Source organism: Symphalangus syndactylus, chromosome 18, assembly GCF_028878055.3.
Source record: "Symphalangus syndactylus isolate Jambi chromosome 18, NHGRI_mSymSyn1-v2.1_pri, whole genome shotgun sequence".
NCBI lineage: Eukaryota > Metazoa > Chordata > Mammalia > Primates > Hylobatidae > Symphalangus > Symphalangus syndactylus.
The window spans coordinates 78774407-78799313 of record NC_072440.2 but is presented as its reverse complement, the minus strand read 5'-3'; the positions used below and the strand labels follow the sequence as shown (position 1 = coordinate 78799313).

General features: G+C 38.8%; 1 protein-coding gene across 33 annotated transcripts in view; it reads left to right on the top strand.

Moving 5' to 3' along the window:
• Window positions 1-24907, top strand: part of LTBP1 (latent transforming growth factor beta binding protein 1) — a 442730-nt gene that overhangs the window by 395341 nt on the left and 22482 nt on the right. For all 33 annotated transcript variants that reach the window (XM_063623691.1, XM_055252600.2, XM_063623686.1 and 30 more), the window contains 5 exons: window positions 7006-7188; window positions 7859-7945; window positions 10122-10250; window positions 10946-11086; window positions 12055-12225. In XM_063623691.1, coding sequence (XP_063479761.1) covers window positions 7006-7188; window positions 7859-7945; window positions 10122-10250; window positions 10946-11086; window positions 12055-12225 — 711 coding nt within the window. The remainder of the gene's footprint in view (window positions 1-7005; window positions 7189-7858; window positions 7946-10121; window positions 10251-10945; window positions 11087-12054; window positions 12226-24907) is intronic.

Genomic DNA, 24907 nt, shown 5'->3' with positions numbered 1-24907 from the left:
ATAAAAATAATTTTTCATTTTTTTAAAGATTTAATAGGGGCACACTTAAGTGAGGAAATGTCTGTTCACACTTTGGTGTAAGAAGTGCTGCTTCAGATTGCTTGAGTTAAATTAGAAGAGGTTAAATTAAAAGAAAAAAAGAACATCTCCCCACTGTCAAGGAACACAGAATACGACTCCTCTGGGTAGTTCTGACAATTGAACTCAAACAGCATCCCTGTTCCCTTCCTAGAGAGGTATACTACAGGTTTTGTGCATGTACACATTTTTTTGTTTTTTTTTGAGACAGAGTCTCACTCTGTCGCCCAGGCTGGAGTGCAGTGGCGCGATCTTGGCTCACTGCAAGCTCCGCCTCCCGGGTTCATGCCATTCTCCAGCCTCAGCCTCCCGAGTAGCTGGGACTACAGGCTCCTGTCACCACGCCCGGCTCATTTTGTTTTTGTATTTTTAGTAGAGACGGGGTTTCACCATGTTAGCCAGGATGGTCTTGATCTCCTGACCTCGTGATCCGCCCGCCTCGGCCTCCCAAAGTGCTGGGATTACAGGCGTGAGCCACCACGCCCGGCCGTGCATGTACACATTTTTTAAAGGCAGGAAACCACATGTAACAATCAGTTAGCTGTTATATTTGGCAGAGTCTGTTTTTTAAAATGTGTTTAGTTAACATGTTAAATAAATTTAACATTGAAAGAGTTTTATAAAAATTATTTCTGATTGGAAAAAAAAGACTTTTGGTAGGAAAAAAATATTAAAGAAAGTAAGACCACAGTATTTATAATGCAAATATTGTAAAAAGCCATAAAACTTGAGGTCGTATTGTGTTTTTGTAATGGATCTATACCATAAATGTAGGTAAGGCTGAGGAAAATACATTCATTTGTTTAAAAAAATATATTTAGTCAAGTTTCTTCCCACATCCAGCGATGACAATGAGAAGGTATCATCTTTTTGGCGTAAAAGCCAAACTGCTTTTACAAGATTTTCTGCTTGCTATAGATAGTACCTAAAGTCATATCTGAATTTCTGATAAAGAGATGTCAGTGTTTTAATGAACTGACATATCAATCAAAGTGACAAACTAAAACTCTACACACACACACGCATACACACACACACACCATTGTATCTTCATTTATTTTTATTTTTTGAGACAGGATCTCACTCTGTTGCCCAGGCTGGAGTGTAGTGTTACGGTCATGGTTCACTGCAGCCTTGATCTGCTGGGCTTAAGTGATCCTCCCACCTCAGCCTCTTGAGTAGCTAGGATTACAGGCCCATGCCACCATGCACAGCTCATTTTTAAAATTTTTTTGTAGGACGAGGTCTCACTATGTTGCTGACACTGGTCTCATTTTATCTTCTTAATACTACAAGTTATACCCACACTGTTGCATTAGAATTGCATTTTGGATCCTAGAAGTTGCTATAAACTAAACCTGAAGAGGAATGGTTTGTACATTTCCTTTTAAACATTTCCGTACACTTTGTGTGTCACTTCAGATTTGCTTTACTCATGCATTTATCCTCGCAGGCCCTCACGATGCCTGAGTGTCAGGAATGTTACGGGCTTGTGTTGTGTGGCATCTGCTGGTTGCTCCATCTCCATATGTGCTTCCTATTCTGACTCATCTCAGTGTACTACTCTTCTCTCATTTTTCTTTCTCTGCAGTACAGCTGTCCCTTGGTATTTAAGGGGGCTTAGTTCCAGGGCCCCAACTGATACCAAAATCCACAAATGCTCAAGTCCCTGATAGAACACAACGTAGTATTTACATATAAGATGCACATCGTCCTGTATACATTGAATCATCTCTAGATGACTCTTAATACATAATACTATATAAATGACATGTAAATTGTTACACTATACTGTTTTTTTATTTGTATTATTTGTTTTTGTATGCTTTTTATTTTTTCAAATATTTTTGATCTGCAATTGATTGAATTCACAGATGTGAAACCCATGGATATGGAGGGCTGGGCCCACTGTACTCTATTTGGCTTTCAGGAGCCCGTTCATTCATCCATTTCTGCTCATTTTGCTTCTCCCTGCTTTTCCACTCTAGAGTAATATGCCCGACTTTCTCTTCTCCTCACCCTCTCACTGTCCCAGGCTCATTTTCTCCATTCTCTTGTAATGCCTTCACTAGATGTCAGCTCCACCAGGCAGCCTTCCCTGATAGCCTTGTCTACCCATCCCTCTGCATTGAGGCCTAGGGGTGTGTGTGTGTGTGTGTGTGTGTCCTGGGAATGAAGCCTCCAGTTCACTCCTTAAGACCTCTTTAAGAGCAAGAACTATGTGGAGAGATCCTCTTTTAAAGTGTTTTTACTCTTGTGCTTTTTTTTTCTAAACTTCACTTTGACTGCTTTAACATGTTTTACCATCTGAAGTTACCCACTTTCTGTTACCTAACACCAGGGGTTTGGTCTAGATTCTGCGGCTCACTGCACAGAAAACCAATCACCAAGACCACAAGTATTGCCAAGGAAGAAGGCTTTAATTGGGTGCTACAGCCAAGGAGATGGAAGCTCATTCTCAAATCCATCTCCCTGATGGACTAAAACTAGGGGTTTATGTAACAGGGAAGAAATGTAACAATGTGTAAGAAAACAGGAGCAAGGAAGGGACAGGGAAGCAATCATGATGAATCAGGTGTCAGCATCTCATTGTCAGGATGTGGTGATCTGGTGAGTTTCAGTTCTTTGACACTTTTTTTTGAGAGGCCTGAAGATCATTTCCTGAGAAAGGAACTCAGATAAAACAAATGTTAAGTTTCAAGCTTTAAGATCAGAAATGTCATCCGGGCGAGGTGACTCAGGCCTGTAATCCCAGCACTTTGGGAGGCCGAGGTGGGCAGATCACGAGGTCAGGAGATCAAGACCATCCTGCCTAACACAGTGAAACCCTGTCTCTACTAAAAATACAAAAAATTAGCCGGGCGTGGTGGCAGGCGCCTGTAGTCCCAGCTAGTCAGGAGGCTGAGGCAGGAGAATGGCGTGAACCCAGGAGGCAGAGCTTGCAGTGAGCCAAGATTGCACCACTGCTCTCCAGCCTGGGCAACAGAGTGAGTCTGTCTCAAAAAAAAAGAAAAAAAAACAAACACATTTCTCATTTTCCAAGTTCTTGTGTGAGAAAACTCAAAACAAAGCATACAAATTTCTAAGTTTTCCTTGACATCTCCTTGAAATATTACAGAATTCTTTCTCATTAAAAACATTAATGCCTGTAGCATTTTTAAAATAAAAAAGGAAATAAAGTGTCCTGGGTAGTTCTGCTGAAAGTAACTTACTGAACGTCATCACACACACAGAGTTTTATCCATTGATCTCTTTTCAGGACTATAGGCAGCTGTTTCTTTGCTCATGCGTATTAGCAGTGTTACTCTTGGATCATTATAATAATTCTGACTGTTCCAAAAAGGTACAGAAAGGATCAGCTCATAAAACCTTCAGAACACATTGTAAATGGAAAGGGAGAGCCCATTTAAAAAGCTCATGTCCACTTTGACCAACTACATGTTGTAGATTTTCTCACCCCAAAAGTAATTCCTAAGATTAGACATATATGGGGAAACACTAAAGATGGAAATGGCCCTACAAGTAAATGGCCCCACACCCTCTTTAGGCTGATGAACCAAGAGAGAAGGAGCTCCTGGAAAGGGCTCGTTATAGGTGGTGCCTTCAGCTCAAACCTACTCCTTCCTATTCAGAGCCAGGGGACATGATTGCACTATTTGTGGCCTTGTTGCTGAACCCCCGGCAGCAGAGATTATCTGCGGCCCTCTTCCCATTTATCTCAAAGATGAAAAAAAAACACAGCGAATAAAGGGCAAAGCAGAACAAACCCATGCTATGTGAGATAAGAACCTGAGCTCCAAAGAAGGGTTTTGGGGAAAGCAGTAGACATAGGCCACTTGGAACCGACATTAGTGTTCTATTCTGGGAAGTGAGGATGCCGTATTTACCAGTACCTTCTATCTCATATAGTTACCCTCTGGATCACAGGAAAAGGCCTCTGTAAAAGTTCCTACAGAAAAAAACATAGAAAATGTCCAAAACCGAACTTTCTTGTTGTTACCGGCCACACCTCTAGAATAAAATATGAAAAACTTGATCTTTTTACGCAAATGTGAAGCCAACCTCTTAATGCAAATTGAAAACTTAAATCTGAAAATACTGAAGGAGGAGTAATATATTTTTTAGAAGTCTGTGGCATGAGATATGTAGTACAGCTAATCTTATTCAAAATGTCTTTAAGAAAAAGAATATTCATTTTTTAATGCTTGCCACTTTCTATAACTTGATTTGATCTTTTAAAATTAGTTTCCAATATAGAAACCCTCCACCCCTGGCAGCAATGAACTAAACTCATATAAGAGTTTCTTTAAGAAATTACATTATCACATTTACTGACCAGAGTTTTATCCCAATGGAAAAATGCTCTAGGAAGTTAATTACTTAAAGACTAGGAAGATAGGGAAATTGCAGCTTTTCCCAGAATGACCTTTGTGGACTAGTTTTTAAAAAAGAATTTGCGTTTCTTTCCAAACACAGATGAGGGCCTGACTAGCCCTCAGTTTCAGCTGTATAAACATTGAACTTTCAAACGTCTTAGAAAATAAGACCAAAACTTATAACAACCAGTGTAAAAAATAATTATAATTATATTATTGATTATTTCCCTTATGGGAAATAATCTCTTTCCCCAAAAAGGCAAAGATTGTTTTATTTCTTAGTTTGTATGATGTGAGTGTAACAAACATTTTAGTAAACAAAACAATGTTTACCGTGTATGTACTTGTCTATATATGTGTGTGTGTTTAAAATACATAAAATTATATTTAAATATATTTCAAATTTTAAATGTATATATATTTATAAATTTTGACATGCTTTGACTCAAGAGAAGCGTATAGTTTCTAATTACCTGTGAGTATAATCTTCACTGAGGCCTTGTTACAAAGTATTCCATTTTGTAATAAACACCATGACATACTTATAACTTTGTACATGAGGGAAAAAAATTTGAGGCTTCTTTTAGCACAAACCATAGAATAAACCCAATTACCAAAACCCTGTTGCTTTTTTTATTTGTATTTCTCACTATTATTTATTAATAGCTAGCTACATTTTTGGACCAGCTGAATAAAATAATTGAGCAGAATTGGTAGTAGTAACAGGCTGACAATTTATTCACCATGTTGAGGGAGAGATTATAAAATTTTCTATAGGGTTCATAATTGGTTTAATGACAATTTAAAATACGTACTCTTAGTTTTCCTAAGTAATTCCATGTCTAAGAGCTTGGAGGTCCTTCTAACGAAGATCCCTTCCGTTAAGAGTACGCAAAGTGAATTTCAGTCCTCTGCACACTTGAAGCAAGCTAGACCAGATGAGGGAAGTGGCAGGTTTTACCCAATTTCACACACAAGGAAATGATTTAAAACCACTTCGTAAACTGCTGCATGGAAATCAGCATTTGAGTTTTTCCTGGACACTTGTTCTAGGTTTGCATTTGTCATCAGCTATTAATGCTAACTTACAGTCCAAGCTGAAATCTGTCAAAGACAAAATAATCAGAGAATTGGCCAGAATCAACTAGATGAGGGATCTTTATATTCTCACTGATACTCTGTGTTCTGAGAGGAGTGTATATTTCAGAGGTTTGTTTGCTGCTTTGCTTGCTTTTAATGCCAGAAGAAGAAAGAAAGGGCAGTAGCTTTTCTGATAGAATTTTCTGAGTTTATATTTTAGAAACACGTTTGCTATTTAATATATTAATAAAATTTCCATTGTCAACTAGGCCCTGCAAAAATAAACATATAGGAAGCTATTGTAAAAATAATTTATTTAATTTCCCTGCTAATATAATTATCTACTAACTTCAAAACAAAGGTAAGTGTAAGTATGTGTGGACATTAAACTCATCCTCACCAGTAAATGTCTTCCTTTTGACCTTACAGTTTGAGTCCGAGAATCTGGAAATAGTAGAGTTCTAGTGACAATATTTCATTAGAATTAATCTAAGTAATTATTATGACAGTAGTCAGCTTCTTATTTGATGTGGCATTAAATAAAAACAGTTAATACATTCAAACTGGATCATAGGCAGTAATTTGAACTCCATAGCATACAGGAGAGAAGGGATGTGACTACTTTCCAAGTCTAGTCACAAAATAGTGATCATTTTTTAAAAGCACAGACTTGTTCAAAGATTTCGTATCTGATCGAATTCAGTCAATTTCATTATTATCTGAAAGTGGGTGGATTTTGTTCTTATCGTTTGTATTCTTTCATATCACCTTGTTCGTGTTTTATCACACAGAGGGTTAAGCTGAATCTGTTAGAATATGTTTTCCTCTAGGACACCCTTGAGCTGGGACTAGAACCCAGATTTGAAATTCCACCCTGAGGCTTAGCTGGCACTCATTATTTCATTCAAAGTCATATATTTGCAACAATTTAAGTAGTTAGATTTTCCAGTGATGAAAGGTTATTTAATAGGCTCCAGGTTACGACAGTATTTTCCTAGTTATCTTCTGTGCAGTCTTCAGAAAAGATTGGGAGCATGGTTGAGTCCAATAACTACCTAAGGGTTAAATATTATGTGTGGGCTCAGACCCCTGGTCAAGTATTTGGGAAAATTTTTATTGATTTAAGTAGGTGTTATAGCTCAGTAACAAATGGCCCTATGTTTGGCAAGAAAAGCAGATATGGAAACTCTACTCACAGCCAAATCTACAAGAATAAAATAATTGGTTCACGTAAAAGGAAATGGTTTTGACAGATTTACACTCTTGGGGTATGTTAGAATTCCACCAAAACTCAGGATTCAAGTGCATTTTTATCTCAGAGTAGAAGAATCTGACACTGAAAGTGGAAAGCATTTTCTATAAAGCAAATGCTATTGACACGGTCACTCTTTCACCCATTGCATTCTCTACGTGTTGTCTTAGGTAGTTCTGATGTGTCCTATTGTCACTCTACTTTCTCTACTCCATTTAGATTTAGATGTAGATGTAGATCAACCCAAAGAAGAAAAGAAAGAATGCTACTATAATCTCAATGACGCCAGTCTCTGTGATAACGTGTTGGCCCCCAATGTCACGAAACAAGAATGCTGCTGTACATCGGGCGCGGGATGGGGAGATAACTGCGAAATCTTCCCCTGCCCGGTCTTGGGAACTGGTAAGAATCCGCTAAGTGGTAGAGTCACACTTGTGTTTGGTCACGTGGTGTCCCTGGGCCTTGAAATGATAACACTCACTCCCACAGCCAACTCAAGGCAACCTACCTTATAGTGAGTTTCATTCAGGGCTAGAGCCAGCACCCACATCCCGTCTTAATATGAATCCTTGAACTTCTCTTCATCAGAGTGTACTGTGACAGTCAGGTTCTGTGTGGTATTTTGGCAGAAAGTTAATTCAGTTTTATTCCACTTTAAAATTAAAATCAGTCTTTGTTGCTAACAATGATACAGCATTATTCGTAACTAAAGTTTGTGTATTGAAGCTAAGATTTTGTGTAATTGATTCTTACTAAGCCTTTAAGATACTATACATCACAGTAGTGGAAAAATAATAGTTATAATTTCAAGTAAAGCATGAGTAAGAAGATATTAGTGAACTTGGAAGTTTTGTAAATTAAAAAGTGTAAGAAAACCTGTGAAGTCATTAGATTTCTTTGCACTTAATCCATAATTTTTGAGATTGTACTAAATTTATTTGCTGGGATTGCCTTAAAGTTACTGAGTCTGAGAAAGCAAAACTGAATTTGAAACATGCATTCATGGAAGATGTTGATTATTTTTTTTTTTTCAACTTATTTCTTTTCTTGGTTTTGTCTCTTCTAAAATCAGCTGAGTTCACTGAAATGTGTCCCAAAGGGAAAGGTTTTGTGCCTGCTGGAGAATCCTCTTCCGAAGCTGGTGGTGAGAACTATAAAGGTCAGAATCAAGTGGAAACAAATTTTCAGCACATTGTGTACATGTCAGATATTCAAGTGAAAGCATGGCTTGTGTTTCACAGAATTAGAGTTCTTTTTAGTCATGAAAACTGATTATGAAGTCCTTAATTCTACCATTAAAAGAAAGTCCCCATGGACTTGCAGTCAGAACACAAACTGTATGATGCTGGGAGGTAGACATTGGGAGGTGAACTTCTGAGTTTCTGCCTCTTCATCCCTGAGATAGGAATAATTTCTCAAAGGTTATAATGATTAAATAAGATATATATCTGAAAGTACTTAACAAATTCTGTACCTAGTAGATACTTACTAAATATATTATTTTATTCTAGATGCTTAATGGAAATCATATCAATTATGATCATATAAATTTGACCACTATTTGTCTTTATGGTCATCAACAAAGCTAAGGTTCTTGTATTTTTAGACTTTATCCTACTGTTGCGGGGCCTTTTACCAGTGTCCACAAGTTCATAATGAGAAATGGAAGAGGAGACAACCAAAGTAGACATGTTTTATGTATTTGATGCTACTGTTATACAATTCTAAAATAAATGTGCAGCCTTTTAATTTTGGTGAATATCCACATGTATGAATATTTCCTCATTAACCATTCACTTTTGACATTTTCATGATAGAGATATTATCTTTTATATACAAAGTGATTTTTTTTCCTTTATAGTTTAATACTGAGGACTGCTAAGTAGCTGGGAAACAGACAAATCATTTTTATTGTCAATTTTTGGAAAACTAGTGTTTTAATAATATGGTATAATTCAGTAGCTGGATAAGAAATTCCATTTGTGTTTTTTTAAATACATCTATGATTTGGTCCAATTAAATAACGAGAAGATTTGGTTTATAATAAGTGTTGAATGGTTTCCAAATTCACAAATATACATTACTATGTTTTTGCATGGATGTAGTTAAATCTCACTTCATATTAAGGTACAGAGCTCTGATTTCACCATAAATTCATCTTCTCTTTTATATGAAAATAAATTCTCCCTCTTCCTATTTTAGCAGTGCTGTAAATGATTGGAAGAAGATTGGATTCAGATCCAACCAGCCATATGTTCTAGGCTTGGCTTTGCCATTTTCCATCTGTGTAACTTTAAGCAAGTCATCTATGAAGTCTTCAGGTTGTAAAATGAGGACTAGATGACATTAGCTCTAAAATCCTAGAACTAGGCTGGGCGCGGTGGCTCACGCTTGTAATCCCAGCACTTTGGGAGGCCGAGGCGGGCAGATCCCAAGGTCAGGAGATCGAAACCACGGTGAAACCCTGTCTCTACTAAAAATACAAAAAATTAGCTGGGCGTGGTGGCGGGCGCCTGTAGTCCCAGCTACTTGGAGAGGCTGAGGCAGGAGAATGGCGTGAACCCGGGAGGCGGAGCTTGCAGTGAGCCGAGATTGCGCCACTGCACTCCAGCCTGGGCGACAGAGCGAGACTCCGTCTCAAAAAAAAAAAAAATAATTCTAGAACTAATACTAATAATAGCAGTAAAAGCAATAGATAACACTTTTGAGTATCTGCTTATGCCAGAGCATATACTGAGTCCTATCCATGGATTATCTCATTTCATCCTTCCACTCTTTTTAGGTAGGTGTTCCTATTATCTCCAATTTATCATTGAGTAAACTGAGATAGCAAAAGCTATTAATTCTATGGGGGAATGGGTCTACTGACCTCCTCAGGAACTTGTGCTTTCTTTTATTGTCGAGAAAGACTTGCATTCAAGTTCCACCAAACTTTATTGGAAACTTTCTACATCTCAGCTAGTGAATGGGCCTGAATATACATTACAGAACACATTTCTTAAAAGGTGTATATCCTTTTGTTGATACCACTATGGAACCATAGACCATTTCATCAAATATGAGGTAGCATCTCAGAAACCATATTTACAAATACACTTCTCCAATAATGTTTTGGCCATTGCTTCTCAAATATCACAGACAAACTACATCTGTTTATGTTTTTATGCCTGCCAATTAGGCCTTATTTTAAGAAGGTTGTATTGCTGTTTCTGTAGGATTCTTTGGAATGTAAATATTATGATATCTAACTTAAAGCCCCAAATCTGGTTAGACTCTTTTTAATTGAAAGATCAAACCTAACTCCTTTCTGTATTTCTCAATTTTTTTCCCCATAGATGCAGATGAATGCCTACTTTTTGGACAAGAAATCTGCAAAAATGGTTTCTGTTTGAACACTCGGCCTGGGTATGAATGCTACTGTAAGCAAGGGACGTACTATGATCCTGTGAAACTGCAGTGCTTTGGTAAGCTTTAAGGGGATATAGTATGGTGTACTGTGAAAATATACAGATGGAAAAAATAACTATGCTATGTAGTAAAAACAATTTCCTTGAATCTAAATCATATGTTGAAAAGATGTGTAAATGTTTTAGGGATCTTTTTCTTAAGCACAATTTAAGAAAAAAAAAAAAAAAACACCTCCATACTACTGTTTGAATGTATTTCAAACAAAGAGTTAATATTCACGGTGGAATTGTGATTCAGGCCACTGGTATAACTGAAGCGTTCTTTTGGTCTGTGGAACCTCCTGTTTCGTCACTCATACCGTGCAAGTGAGAGCCATTTTAAATACTGACCCAGACTTTAATGCTTAAGCAGAAAACCATATACACTAGGCAGAAAAACATAGCAAAAGGAAATAATTTTAAAAGTTATCATAAAGAGCCATTTTATCTTCAATTTCTAAGCGTATCCTGTTCATGGATGTTTTCTTTCCTTATTTAATGTCAGCAGCAGCAGCAGCAATGTTGTTTTTCAATCAGAGCAGCTTACATTTTTATAGACAGAGTCACTCTCTTTTGGATGATAATGTGTGGTTAATTAAAATGTGGAAGTCCCTGGAATCTGGACTAAATACAGCCATGTGTAAAGTTTGGTAAGTGTATGAGGTACAACTGATGGCTGATTTTCTTTAGTAATACTTTTTTTTTCTCTTAAGATATGGATGAATGTCAAGACCCCAGTAGTTGTATTGATGGCCAGTGTGTTAATACAGAGGGCTCTTACAACTGCTTCTGTACTCACCCCATGGTCCTGGATGCGTCAGAAAAAAGATGTATACGACCAGCTGAGTCAAACGGTATGTTTCCAGGAGATGCAAACCTGTGTCCAAATAAATATCATAAGATTTTCCTTTTAACTAAAATGTGAACTATTGGAAAATAGAAAAATGGATTCCTTGGGTATTTTGAAATAACTAAAATGAGACATTTACAGAAATAATAATAAGATGCATATCGTCAGTATGTAGGAGATTTAATAGCCTGGACATACTCATTAAGTATGGACTATGGAGTGGCTGAGCAGATGGCAGGGTTGTTGCATGGCTGAGGGTTCATCATCCCTAACCTGCAAAGGCAGCTGAGGGAAATGTAATTCAGGGAAAGATAATTAGATGTGCTCAGCGGAGCGGAGGATGTGGATAAGGCTCTGCAGAACAGAGGGTGGAGTTCAGCGGGGTGGTGGAGAGCCCTGAAGTCCACTGACAGAAACTCCTGTCGTCCCTGATGCTGCTGCTAATTGGCAAAAAGCCACTGATAATTGGCATAATCTGTCATTCGCCTCAGGAGACTGCTTTGGATGAAGTCAATTGAAAAGGAATGAAAGACTCTAGGATGAAGGGTCACTAGTCCAGGGCTTTGGCAGATTAAATGGATAAGAAGGCATGAATCCAATAACTGTTACATGGAAAGAAATGGTAGCGTTTGACAGGAGTAAATGAAAAAGTGAAGATTAGGAGAGTGAGAAGCCTGATGGGCTTATGAAAGACAGGCAAGATAGTGGGCATTTTATATAAAAGTAGGAAGCTATAGAGAGAACTATTGTGTTGGGACCGGATGGGCAGATGGAATTTCAGCTGATGGAATGACACCCATTTGGAGAAGACAGAGAATTGATCCATTGAAAGACCAGGCTGGATTCAGATTTTTACTTGGAAGTCAGTCTTAGAAATAGGGATGGAAACTTTGATACTTGCTGGCTTCCAACACAGTGTTTATAAATAGGAATAACTGTGCGATTTTCATGGAACTATGTCTTCCCTTTCAGAACAAATAGAAGAAACTGATGTCTACCAAGATTTGTGCTGGGAACATCTGAGTGATGAGTACGTGTGTAGCCGGCCTCTTGTGGGCAAGCAGACAACGTACACTGAGTGCTGCTGTCTGTATGGAGAGGCCTGGGGCATGCAGTGTGCCCTCTGCCCCATGAAGGATTCAGGTGAGTCCATATCCAATTCCTTGTGCAGGCGGCCTTTGGGGACAAGTTCATCTCACCTCCTTTGCAGCCTGACATTTCTCTTCCATATCTTCACCTTCACTCCTGATATCTTACTTTCATACTTTCATCGTGTGTGTGTGTGTGTGTGTGTGTGTGTTTGTAGGGCAGGACTGCATAAACATTTGGCTCCTGGTTTACCTCCACTCCCGACCCTGTCATTAGTTTTTGAAACCCTCATTCTGTTACCCCAATGAATGATAAATGACCCCAAAAAACATAACTTAGCAATCAGTGGCATAGGCTTAGAATTTATATTCCCTGGAAGTTCATTTTTTACTACAATTCTTCTCATTCCTAACAGTTTCTACTTATACCAAAACGTATATTAGAGATGGTAGAAAATCATTGTATGTCAAAGTCCAAATTTTCATGTCAACCTCTATATATGGAGATGTAAGAAATGGGTTAGAACAAAAAGGGAAGAGTACAGAAAGTAATCGAAGAAGTATTTCAACAAATCTCCTTTCCTTTCAAGTTCTAGATCTATCTGGGTTTAAACCTTTGGCCAAATGGAAAAGATGAGACAGGCTAAGCTCCCAGTTTCATCCCCTCTCCCATTTTGGAGGAGGCCTGGAAGGTGCTGGCTTTGTGCTTCCTAGCTAGGCTGTTTGGTGACCGTTGAGTTGTGCACTGATTGCTAATTTCCCTTTTTACCATCATAGCACCTTCTCATTAAAGGAAAGCACTTGAAAGTGTCCAGTATGTCCTTTTGTAAAGTTGACTTGTTAAAGCTAAAAAGATCATTTGCAAGTAGAAAGCAAAGGAGTTTATTATGAATATATTCTCAGAATGGTCGAGAGGGGAAGAGTTGCTTAAAAAGAGGAAATGTATTAATTTTTAGTTAATTCAATTAGAATATTTCTTTCAAGCTCTTTAGAAAATTAGCTTTGCAGCTTAGAAATAACTTAAAACCAATGTAGCATGAAAGAGAAAAATAATTGGGAATTCCGTAAGAAGAAAATGAATAGCCAAGGATAAAGAGCAACTACACAAAGCACTAGATGGCAATGATAGCAGCCCAGAATTGGAAAGAGGGCAGATCTGGGGCCAGTTGGCGCTGAGTCTGGAATCCAGCACTGCCATAGCAGCTGCATGACAAGGGGAAAATAACTTCACCCTGTACAGCTCATTTGTAAAACGGAGGCGTCTACATCTGTCCTGTTGGGTTGTTGCAAGGGCTGGGAGGATGTAGGTAGAGCAGGGGGTAATTACTAGCTTTACTGGTTGTTTCGGGCCCTGGAAGCAGATGCCACGGGGAGACAAAAGTGAAATCACTAAGTTAATGTGAATTCAGTGAAGCTTTTGAGTCATTTTCTCACAATACTATACTACCTCAAATCTTTTTTATTTATGCAGTGGTTTTTTATTGTCCAATTTTTCTCCAAAAATCACATGTATTCCTCCTAAAGTATTAAAATAGTCAAAGAGGTTATATCCCCCTCCATATACCCCATCACAGTTGAACTCTGCTCCTTAAAGACACTCACTTTTGACAGTTAGGTTTTTATCATCCTAGCATTTTCCTATACATTAATTAGCATTATATATTTATATTAGTTATTGCTGTATATTAATATATTTATATCCAACAGAGTATTTATAACTGAAGTCTATATCATCAATCTACACTACACTTTGCTTTTTATTTTGCACTTCAGCCTCCCTGAGATTGGGGTCACCTGATAATTATGACATATAACAATGTCCACAGGTTATTTTTCCCAATTTTTAACATCTATTATATCAAGATACATTTTACAATCTAGGATCTCTTAAAATTGATGAAAGTTAGAACTGAAAATTTTTTTATATTGATATATTTAGGGGTGCAAGTATAGATTTCTTACCTGCAAGTATTACATAGTGGTAAATAAAGTCTGTGTTTTTCGTGTACCCATAACAAGAATAGCAAACACTGTGCCCAATAGGTAATTTTTCAACCCTTACCCCACTTCCAGACTCCCACATTTTGGAGTCTCCAGTGTATATTACTCCATTCCATATGTCCATGTGTACCCATTGTTTAGCTACCATTTATAAGTGAGAACATTCAGTATTTGACTTTCTGCTTCTGAGTAATTTCAATTAGGATAGTGACCTCCAGTTCCACCCATGTTGCTGTAAAACATATCATTCTATTCTTGGTTACGGCTTAGTGGTATTACATGGATAAAGAAATTTTCTTACTGAGGCATTCCTACAGGTGTATACATGGAGGTTCGTTGCAGCATTGTTTATAAAAGGAAAATCAGGACTGGGGCAAGATGAGGCAGGGAAAGGTTAGGGGAGGAAAAAAAACAAATGCCCAGCACAAGAGGTGGCTAAATAAATCATGTACATCTATAAAACAGATTCCATGCAGCTGTTTAAAAATTACCATCTTTTGGCTGCGTGCAGTGGCTCATGCCTGTAATTACAGCACTTTGGGAGGCCGAGGCGGGCGGATCATGAGGTCAGGAGAGATCAAGACCGTACTGGCTAACACAGTGAAACCCCATCTCTACTAGAAAATACAAAAAAATAGCCGGGCCTGGTGGCGCATGCCTGTAATCTCAGCTACTCAGGAGGCTGAGGCAGGAGAATAGCTTGAACCTGGGAGGCAGCGGTTGCAGTGAGCCGAGATCGCGCCACTGCACTCCAGCCTGGGCGACAGAGCAAGACTCTGTCTCAAAAAAAAAAAAAAAAGTTACATCATTTGAATGTAAATTAGTGCAGCCTTTATGGAAAACAGTATGGAGATTTCTCAAAGAACTAAAAATAGAACTACCCGGTGATCCCACTAACTGAGTACCTACCCAAAGGGAATGTCTTTATCCATTCCTCCATTGATGAACACTTAGGTTGATTCTATCTCTTTGCTATTGTGAGTAGTGCTGCAGTAAGCACACAAATGCAGGTATATTTTGATATAATGACTTCATTCCCTTTGGGTAGGTACCCATAAACAATGCTGCAATGAACCTCCATGTATGCACCTGCAGGAATGGCTTAGTAAGAAAATTTTGACAAATAAAAATACCAGGCTAAGTGTGTACATTTTAAATTTATGATATAATTCTGGCTGGCACCATGGCTTACGCCTGTAGTCCCAGCATGTTGGGAGGCCGAGGTGGGCGGATTGCCTGAGCTCAGGAGTTTGAGACCAGCCTGGGCAACATGGTGAAACCCCATCTCTACAAAACATACAAAAATTAGCCGAGCGTGGTGGTACACACCTGTAGTCCTAGCTACTTGGGAGGCTGAGGTGGGAGGATGGCTTCAGCCCGGGAGGCAGAGGTCGCAGTGAGCCAAGATCGCACCACTGTACTCCATCCTGGGCAGCAGAGCCAGACCCTGTCTCAAATAGATAAATAAAATTATTCCCCCAAAATATCGTAAAAGTTTACACTCAATTTAATTGACTAGGTTTAAAAACCTTCAAGTATTTTGTTATGAGAAATGAATTTTTGAATAATGTAGCAATATTCTAAAAATGAATTTTATTTTAAATATTAAATATATTCTAAAAATATGGATTTCAGAATATTGCATAAATTGTTTTCAACTAAAGTTTTTGAAAACATTTTAAAAAGTAGATTAGGACAAATACATATGAAGTATATATTATATAATATTTTTGGAAAAATACAGAATATCAGGGGAAAAAAGATACCACATTCCAAATTTTAAAAAAAAAGATTAGCTTCATTGCTATACTATTTCTAGTTTATATATCCACAGTTATTATGATAAAATGTCCAAGAAGAATCTCTAGTGTACATGGTCAGCCAAACCAAAATCAGTGCTTTCCAATCCATTACTTTTTAAAAAACAATGGTAGTTTTTTTGTTAACTGTATTATAATTTTAACCTCCAGCATACAAATTCATTGACATTAAAGATGCTGGGTGGGCTGGTTGGCGAGAACAACTACTTACGCTCTTGAGGCCCCTGTGAAGGACCCCAGGGCTCCAGGAAACACATGTTGAAAACTGCTTTCGAAATGTATCTGTTGGAGTATATAGGAATTAGGGAGGCAGCCCCAAGGGAACTTTTTTTATTTTTTGACAGAGTCTCACTCTGTCACCCAGGCTGAAGTGCAGTGGCGCGATCTCAGCTCAGTGCAACCTCCACCTCCCAGGTTCAAGCGATTCTCCCGCCTATTACAGGCGCGCACCACCACACACACACACACAAATAATTTTTTGTATTTGGTAGACACGAGAACTTTTCTTTTATACTACCAAAATTATGGACGTAGAACTAGGCTTATGGATCATCTATTCTGAATCCAGAGAGAAGTACACGGTGAAATTAAACTTTTCCACAGGTCCTATGATTAGTTGGCATTCCCTTAATTGGCACCTAATCATGTAGCCACATTTACACAAAACCATCTCTTGTTGCAAAGCACATGTTTGCTGGAGTGGAGTGAACTAAGAGGACCCCCAGGGCATCAGGGTTAGCACAGGTGCCCTAGAACCAAGTTGCCCTGCCTTTGCGTCCTGGTTTGGCAACTTCTTATCCCCATGACCTTGTTAATTTTCTCTCTCTGTACCTCAGTTTCTCATGTGAAAATAATATCTGCCTTTCAGGATGGTTGTGAGAATTAAATAATACGTGAACACTTCAAATAGTGTTTGACACATGATAAGTTTTCAGAAGATACTAACAACTATGGCTGCCACTAATAGATGTCTCAGATCAAATGCATTTTCAAATGTAATTAAAATCCAAAGGATCTTATAAAATATACAGTTACCTAATAGCATGTGAACACAAATTAAGTATAGACAAATACAGAAATTATTGTTCTTAATGTAAGACTTTCTGTTCTAGACCACTGCTTCGTAAACATTAATGGGCATGTCAGTTACCTGGGGGAGCTTATCAAAAAACAGATTCTGGTTTCTCACTTGCAAAAGATGGGGTGGGGCGGGAGACACAGGATTCTGCATTTCTGATAAGTCCCAAGCTGCTTCCTCTAAGGAGGAAGCAAAGCTCTAGAGACATCCAATAGCATCTAACTTTATTTTGTTAAAACCTACGTTAATGCTGGTAGTCATTTATCATAAAGGAAGCAAAGAATATGTGAATTTTAAAACTAGTTTGTTCATAATTTCTGCCATTGAACCTTTTAAATGTACTGTTCTCGGCTATCTTGATCGTTGAGAAGGACCACATTGTCTGTCTCTTCATCTAAGCACTGGACTAATCCCAGCCTGTCAGACATCATGCATCCCATTTTCCTTAGGAGTGCAGTACTGCTTTGGGGAACAATTCGTTACTGATGGAATCAGTGCTGGAGGAATTTAAGGAATAAATCGCACCACTTGTCATCAGCTTTAAGCATTAAAGTGCAGTGTAAAGTAAAGCTTTGGCTCCAGAGCGAGCTTTCACACTTCTGGTCCAATAGGTCACGGGCACTAATTCTTGCTAAAGCAGCAACTACATCTGAGAGTACTGGTAGGTGCAGGAGGTAGGAATGGCTGCTTAAATAGTGTTCTCTGAAGTTAGATGGCATCTTGCATATTGGTACCACATGCAGGGGAAATGAGTGTGATGGATTGTGTCAGGGGAGCTTTACATAAGGAGAATTGCATAATTGTAGAATTCATACATTTCTGGGGCTGCTTAGGATCCCATTTCAATGCTCCACTAAAGTCTCAAGAGGCCAGACTGCAGACTGCACTAGGAGGAAGTTCCTGATTTTTCCTCCATCATGGATGTATCATGGACTGACCGTCTCCCCATTCAGACTTCTGGAGGCCTTCCTTGCCCCATTGCAGCCCCTGACTCCTCTTCTCCTTCCCCTTTCACAATACCCGCTGATCCTGCCCACTCTTAAAATGATTTGGGTGGCTAAACTGTTTTGGGAGGATCCTCAAATTTGTGGTCTTTATTGTGATGTCAGCCTCTGAGAGACAAAGCTGTTTGGGAAACCAAGTCAGGAAAAACGAGCCACTATATCCATTTCATAAATGAAGACAGAGTGGTCATTGTTTGATCTTGCTGAGAATTTCTAGTGCTGTGCGAGAAGAAAGTCATAGAGTTATCAGAACTTTGAGGCCTTTGGTTGGATATGGAGTTTATTGGATATGGATTTTCTGTTGCTTGGTTTTTCTGAATCTAAGTGATAATAAAAATGATAACTAACATATACATAGCACGATGCCAGGCACTTTCAACATGTTTTCCATCTATTGAGATCTTTAACTTGCCAAGCCATCTTAGGTATACAGTTACAGTAGTCCTCTGCCTTACCTGGTTTCAGTTACCCACAGTCAACCACGGTCCGAAATATTAAGGGGAAAATTCCAAAAATAAACAACTCGGAAGTTTTAAATTGCATGCAGTTCTGAGTAGTGTGATGAAATCTGGTGGTGTCCCACCCAGCACATGGACCATCCCTTTGTCCGTGGTGTCCATACTGTGTATGCTACTTGCCCGTTAGTCACTTAGTGGCAGCTCCATTATCTGATAGAAATCGATCGCATATATAAGGTTGAGTACTACCTGCAGTTTAAGGCATCCACTGGGGGTCTTGGAACGTATCCCCAGTGGATAAGGGAGAATACTATCCCTCCTTTTTCTGACAGAGGATCTGAGGCACAGCAAGGTTAAGCTGCCTGTCAGTGGTCATGTACCAGTAAGTGGAAGATTCAAATCCAGGCACCCTGGCTCCAGAATCTGCGGTCTAACCTCTTCAGTGCTACTCGAGTCTCTTTTTCTCTGTGATCCCAAAAAGCACATCTTAAATAGTCTCCCTTAGAATAGAAAAGTTACAAAGTGAAGAATTAAAGCTGAGATTTTAAAATTGTCTCACACATTGTGTGCTAAAAGAAAAACTGATTTTAGGGCTAATGATGAGCATAATAAGAGACAATGTGTCATCAAATCTGTAGCCACAGACACATTGGCAGGAATAACAAAAAACTATATATTCAATGGACTAATGAACTAAAGCAAGTCAATAATTCTCAGTAAATAAAACTTTTAGTGATGCCCATCACTTAATCTAAAATGATTTTTTAATGTTTTTATTTTTTGCTACTCTTAAAAGTATAAGCTTAATCTCCACGCATGGTGGCTCACACCTGTAATCCTAGCACTTTGGGAGGCAGAGGTGGGCAGATCACTTAAGGTCAGGAGTTTGAGACCAGCCTGGCCAACATGGTGAAACCCCGTCTCTACTAAATTAGCCGGGCATAGTGGTGCATGCCTGCAATCCCAGCTACTCTGGAGCCTGAGGCACAAGAATTGCTTGAACCCAGGAGGTGGAGGTTGCAGTGAGTGAAGATCGTGCCACTGCACTGCAGTTTGGACAACAGAGCAAGACTTCATCTGAAAAAAAATAACATAGGCTTAAATGTTCTGGAAAATGTACATAAGAATCACAAGATAGGCCGGATGCAGTGGCTCACGCCTGTAATCCCAGCACTTTGGGAGGCCAAGGCGGGCGGATCATGAGGTCAGGAGATAGAGACCATCTTGGCTAACACGGTGAAACCCCGTCTCTACTAAAAATACAAAAAATTAGCCAGGCGCGGTGGCGGGCACCTGTAATCCCAGCTACTCAGGAGGCTGAGGCAGGAGAATGGCATGAACCCGGGAGGCAGAGCTTGCAGTGAGCCGAGATAGCGCCATTGCAGTCCAGCCTGGGCAAAAGAGCGAGACTCTGTCTCAAAAAAAAAAAAAAAAAAAGAATCACAAGATAGAGGGTCCTATTATCTCATGGAAATCAAAATCCGTTGATCTGCCAAATGAAAGAAAATTATACATATTTGAACATTTGAATCTGAAGTACCCAGGGATCCCAGTGTCTTTTTATATTATTAAAATAATTATATTTCTGATAAGTAAATTGTTAAAGTAATTAGACATTGTAAGTAAACTGAAAAAAGATTTGATAAATGAGACAACTAGTGTGTTGGGAGAGTGCCACCTATTGGCGATGTAATGTACTACAGCACAGGTAATTTACTCAGGTGTAGAAAGATGGTTTTAAAAAATCAGGTCCCAGAGGAAACAGAAGGTGCCACAAAATAAATTGAAAAATGTTAACAAAGTTTAATGAAACATGAACATTGATCAACATACAGAGGCAAGGTCCTCTCAGTGTTGCTAAGAGAGCAGTTTGAAGAGACAGACTTATACAGCTGAATCAAAAATTCTAGTTCTGGGACTGATAAAAGAACAAATGGATTTTGTTTAATGCCTATTGAATAAAAGAATAAAGCACAAAGGCATGATGTGAATAGGCGCTTAGTGAGGATCTGTTGAGTCAAAGCAATGTCAGTATGTATCCAACTTCCTTTGAGAAATGTAGACTGTACTATAGGGAAATAGAAGATATTTGTCAGAGTTATTCATACTCCTTTAAATAATGCTAGGAAGAATTATCATTACTGTATATAAATTATATACAGTTTGTGGTTTATAAGAAGAGATAAGTAAATGATCTGAAATGAAATCTAAATTATTTATAATTTACCTATTTTCAGTTTTAGTTAAATTACTTACATGTTCTTTATTTTATTATTTATTGAATGCCTACTATGTACTAGGCAAACAATTCTGAAACAGGTGTAAAGTTGTATTTAGTGAAATGCATAAGTAGTATAATTTATTCCTAAATATTATGTATTTTAAATCTGCAAATGATACTTTAATAAATTCACCATTTGCTGTGACAGAAAATTTTTCAATCCTTCCTAATATCTAACCTACCCAATTATTCATATCATTTTGCAAAAGTAAAGGATTTGGAAAGTCTTCAAACAATTCAGCTAGTGATTTCTTCCATGTCCGTGCATGGCTCTTACATGTTCCCAAAGATCTCAGGGCAAGAGTTTCGTAATGCCCCTGGAGGTGTGAAGGAAGACAGGGATTTGACTCATGGACTAAACTTGAAAAAATATTGTAACTGGGCCATAGTTGCAAAAGGCCTGTCAGCAGTCACGGTTTAAAGGCTTTTCCAAGAAATATGTTTTCAAAGAATGTTAATAATCACTTTGGAACACCCTACTTGTGAAACAATGAGTGGTCACTGCCTTTGGTTTAGGCAATCCAGGGATCTCTTTCTGCTTTTGGTCCTGGCTCTGTGACATTGCACTGGGCACATTACTTCAATCTCCTTTATCCAAAGTTGAGACCTCTTTGTGAGGTTATAATAATACAATGACTATGAAAGCATTTATCCTTTCAGTCATAGATCCTGAGCATTATAATTAAAGAAACAGTAACCGTTAGTCACTTACAATGGAAAATTAAAATCAAACTAGAAAGATATAAAAGGCCTCCAAAATTGAGTGGCCGTCATGAGTGCACCGAGAATATCTATCTAAACAGGCAAGTGTTCCAGTTCTGTGGGACTAAACTCTTGGTATCCATGAACTAGATTGAATGGATGTTATATGAAATGGCCAGTAAGCCAGTTACGTTGTTCCTCATTGAAAGGACTCGGCCAGGCACAGTGGCTCATGCCTGTAACCTCAGCACTTGGGAGGCCGAGGCTGGCAGATCCCAAGGTCAGGAGTTCGAGACCAGCCTGGCCAATATGGTGAAACCTCATCTCTACTAAAAATACAAAAATTAGCTGGGTGTGGTGGCGTGTGCCTGTAGTCCCAGCTAGTCTGGAGGCTGAGGCAGAAGAATCGCTTGAACCCGGGAGGTGGCGGTTGCAGTGAGCCAAGATTGTGCCACTGCACTCCAACCTGGGCAATAGAGCAAGACTCCATCCCAAAAAAGAAAAAAGAAAGGACTCCTGTATTTATTTAGAAAGCTTTCTCTCACCCCTCCCAAAGAAAGGTTGAAAATACTTTTACTACTATCAAAAGATTATTGCAAACTAAAATTCATTAGTGAATTCAGATTGAAAGTAGCTCTTTGATGTAATGTGATCCGTATGTTAATTTCCTCACTTGAAATCCTAGTGATTTCTTCCATATACATGCATGGCTCTTACATGCTCGTGAGGGTTAAATGTGATAATGCATGGGAGAGGATTGGCCTACAGTAAATGCGCTATAGCCAAAGGCATTAGCAATTATTATGAATCAAATCCAGTTCTAGGAAATGAGTCAACGTTTATCATGCACTGCTCCCTGGTTATCCAGTGCTAGAAGTCTCTTTGAAAGGGGCCAAGAATCAAAGACAATGAGGGATAGGAGGGTGTTCAGGGAATTACACAGACCCGAATACCGCTGTGTACTTGGAGAGAAGCTCCACCTGTGCCCGGCCAGGCTCCTACAGTGTTTAAGTTAGGAAGTCAAAGAGGCTTTATGCACACAAAAGACCATTATGTTGGGTTTTTGTTTTTTGTTTTGTTTTTTTCTTTTGAGACTGAGTCTCGCTCTGTCGCCCAGGCTGGAGTGCAGTGGCGCGATCTCGGCTCACTGTAAGTTCCGCCTCCCAGGTTCACGCCATTCTCCTGCCTCAGCCTCCCGAGTAGCTGGGACTACAGGCGCCCGCCACCACGCCTGGCTAATTTTTTTGTATTTTTTTTTTTTTTTTAGTAGAGACGGGGTTTCACCATGTTAGCCAGAATGGTCTCGATCTCCTGACCTCGTGATCTGCCTGCCTTGGCCTCCCAAAGTGCTGGGATTACAGGCGTGAGCCATGGCCCAGCCTATGTTGGGTTTTAATGAACATTCAATGTACTCAATTTTTAAGTGTTAAAACCTAGATATTCCTGAGAATTTGATTTCAACTTGTACATTTTATCATCCTATTTATAAGTCCAATAACCTTCTATAAAATAAGATTAGTTTTTTTTGTTGACTGTTCATATGTCTCAACGGATTAAATTTAAAAGTTATTTCTACATATAAATTCTATTAATTAAAATTTTGAACACTTTGGTCTCCATCTCACAATCCTAATAAGCATTTTCCTTATAAATATTTAATTAGCTCTTATAAATCTAATAAACCAAACTTAAAACACAACAAATTGAATTCCCTAATAAATTTAAATAATGTTTACCAACCTAGTCAAATTCTCCTAATCCTCATTCAACTTAAAATCCATAATCTAAATTCAGTTTTCAGTTGAAATTGCAAGGCCTGTCGGGTTCTCTGATTATATGATTCTCTTAGGCACTAACACATATACAATAACAAGAAAAGAAAAGCCCTCACCCTAAGACGTGTCACAGAAAGTGTTAACATTCTAAGCTTAATTAACTTCATTATTTCTGTAGCAGAATTACTGTGTTAGGCCAGCTGAGGTTAGTGGCTGAAGAAATTCAGGACTCTGATTGTCAATGAGAATGAAAACCAGGACTTGGGACCTGCATCCTCGCAGTAATGAGTCTGCCCTGCCCACCATACAATGCCGAGCACCTTATTCTTGCTTCTGTGCTAACAGGGGACCCCGAGTGTTTCTCATGTGTACTGTTTTTATAATCAGTATCTTCCATTGCAGTGACTTTCAAGGGAATAATAGGACAGAAAAAATAAATAGGACCTTGTATCCAACTATACATGCCCTCCCATAGGAATCATATACCTTCTCGTAAAGGGATATGCTCACCCCACTGAGATTCCCTACCAGATCAATAGCTGCCAGCAGGACGGGGCTTTTATGGATGGTCAGGGCCTCTTTTACTAAACTGGGGAAGAGATACTGGACTTGTGAAAGGGGCTAAATAAGCAGGAATGAATGGCAGAGAAGCCAGGTACAAAAAGCAGGGACAGTACATAAAAGGAAAAATACTAGACACTAAATTGTGAGTTTTTAAAAAATAACCACGTTTGGGCAGGTGCATTGGAAGGAAAGAAAGCAATGGGCAAGGAAACCATTTCTAATTATGATCCTATTGTAGTCATTGAAAGCAGAAGAAAAGTAAACATGGTTTGCCTCAAGGGGAGAATAGTTAAAATAAAATTTTAAAAAACCCTGATAGAGGGGAAAACTTACTCCTTCATTTCTTGCTAAACTGCTGAAGACAGCACTCCAGAGGAGTGTCCTGGAACAAGCTGCCATTCCCAAACCCCAATTCCCTGGATTACGGGTGAGTCAGCAAGCATTTGGAACGCCGGCCAGGGAGGACCAGTGGACCTTGCTAGACTGCACTGTAGCATGAACTCTCTGTTTTGAAAGCTGATTGAAGCTATTGCCACAGTGTCCTCACCAGCCATTAGAGAACAGTTCAAGGCAAGAGAAGTTTGATTAATGAGTTACTCATTGGTGACATGAGCACTTCTGAAATTTTACTTCTTGTACAGCTTGAGCCTTGGAGTGTCATTTGTATTCATGGCACTTTTCCTAAGAGCTATACTGCATGGAAGTGCTGGGAAAGTATTTGGCCACTCTCTGTTATAAAAAATACTCTGAATAGAAACTAAATTTCATTATGATAATAATCTTACTGATGTCCTATTAAAATCTTTCTAGTTTGAGCGAAAGGAGAGAAATTCAGACGTGCATGTAAACAGTCTGATCCTAAAAAGCAACACTTATTTTTAGTTAACAAGTGTATCAGTCTGTTTTTACACTGCTATAAAGATACTACCTGAGACTGGGTAATTTATAAAGAACAGTTCTTGAAGGCTGGGGAGGCCTCAGGAGACTTATCATCATGGCAGAAGGCAAAGCCAGACACTTCCTAACCTGGCGACAGGACAGAAAGAGAGAAAGA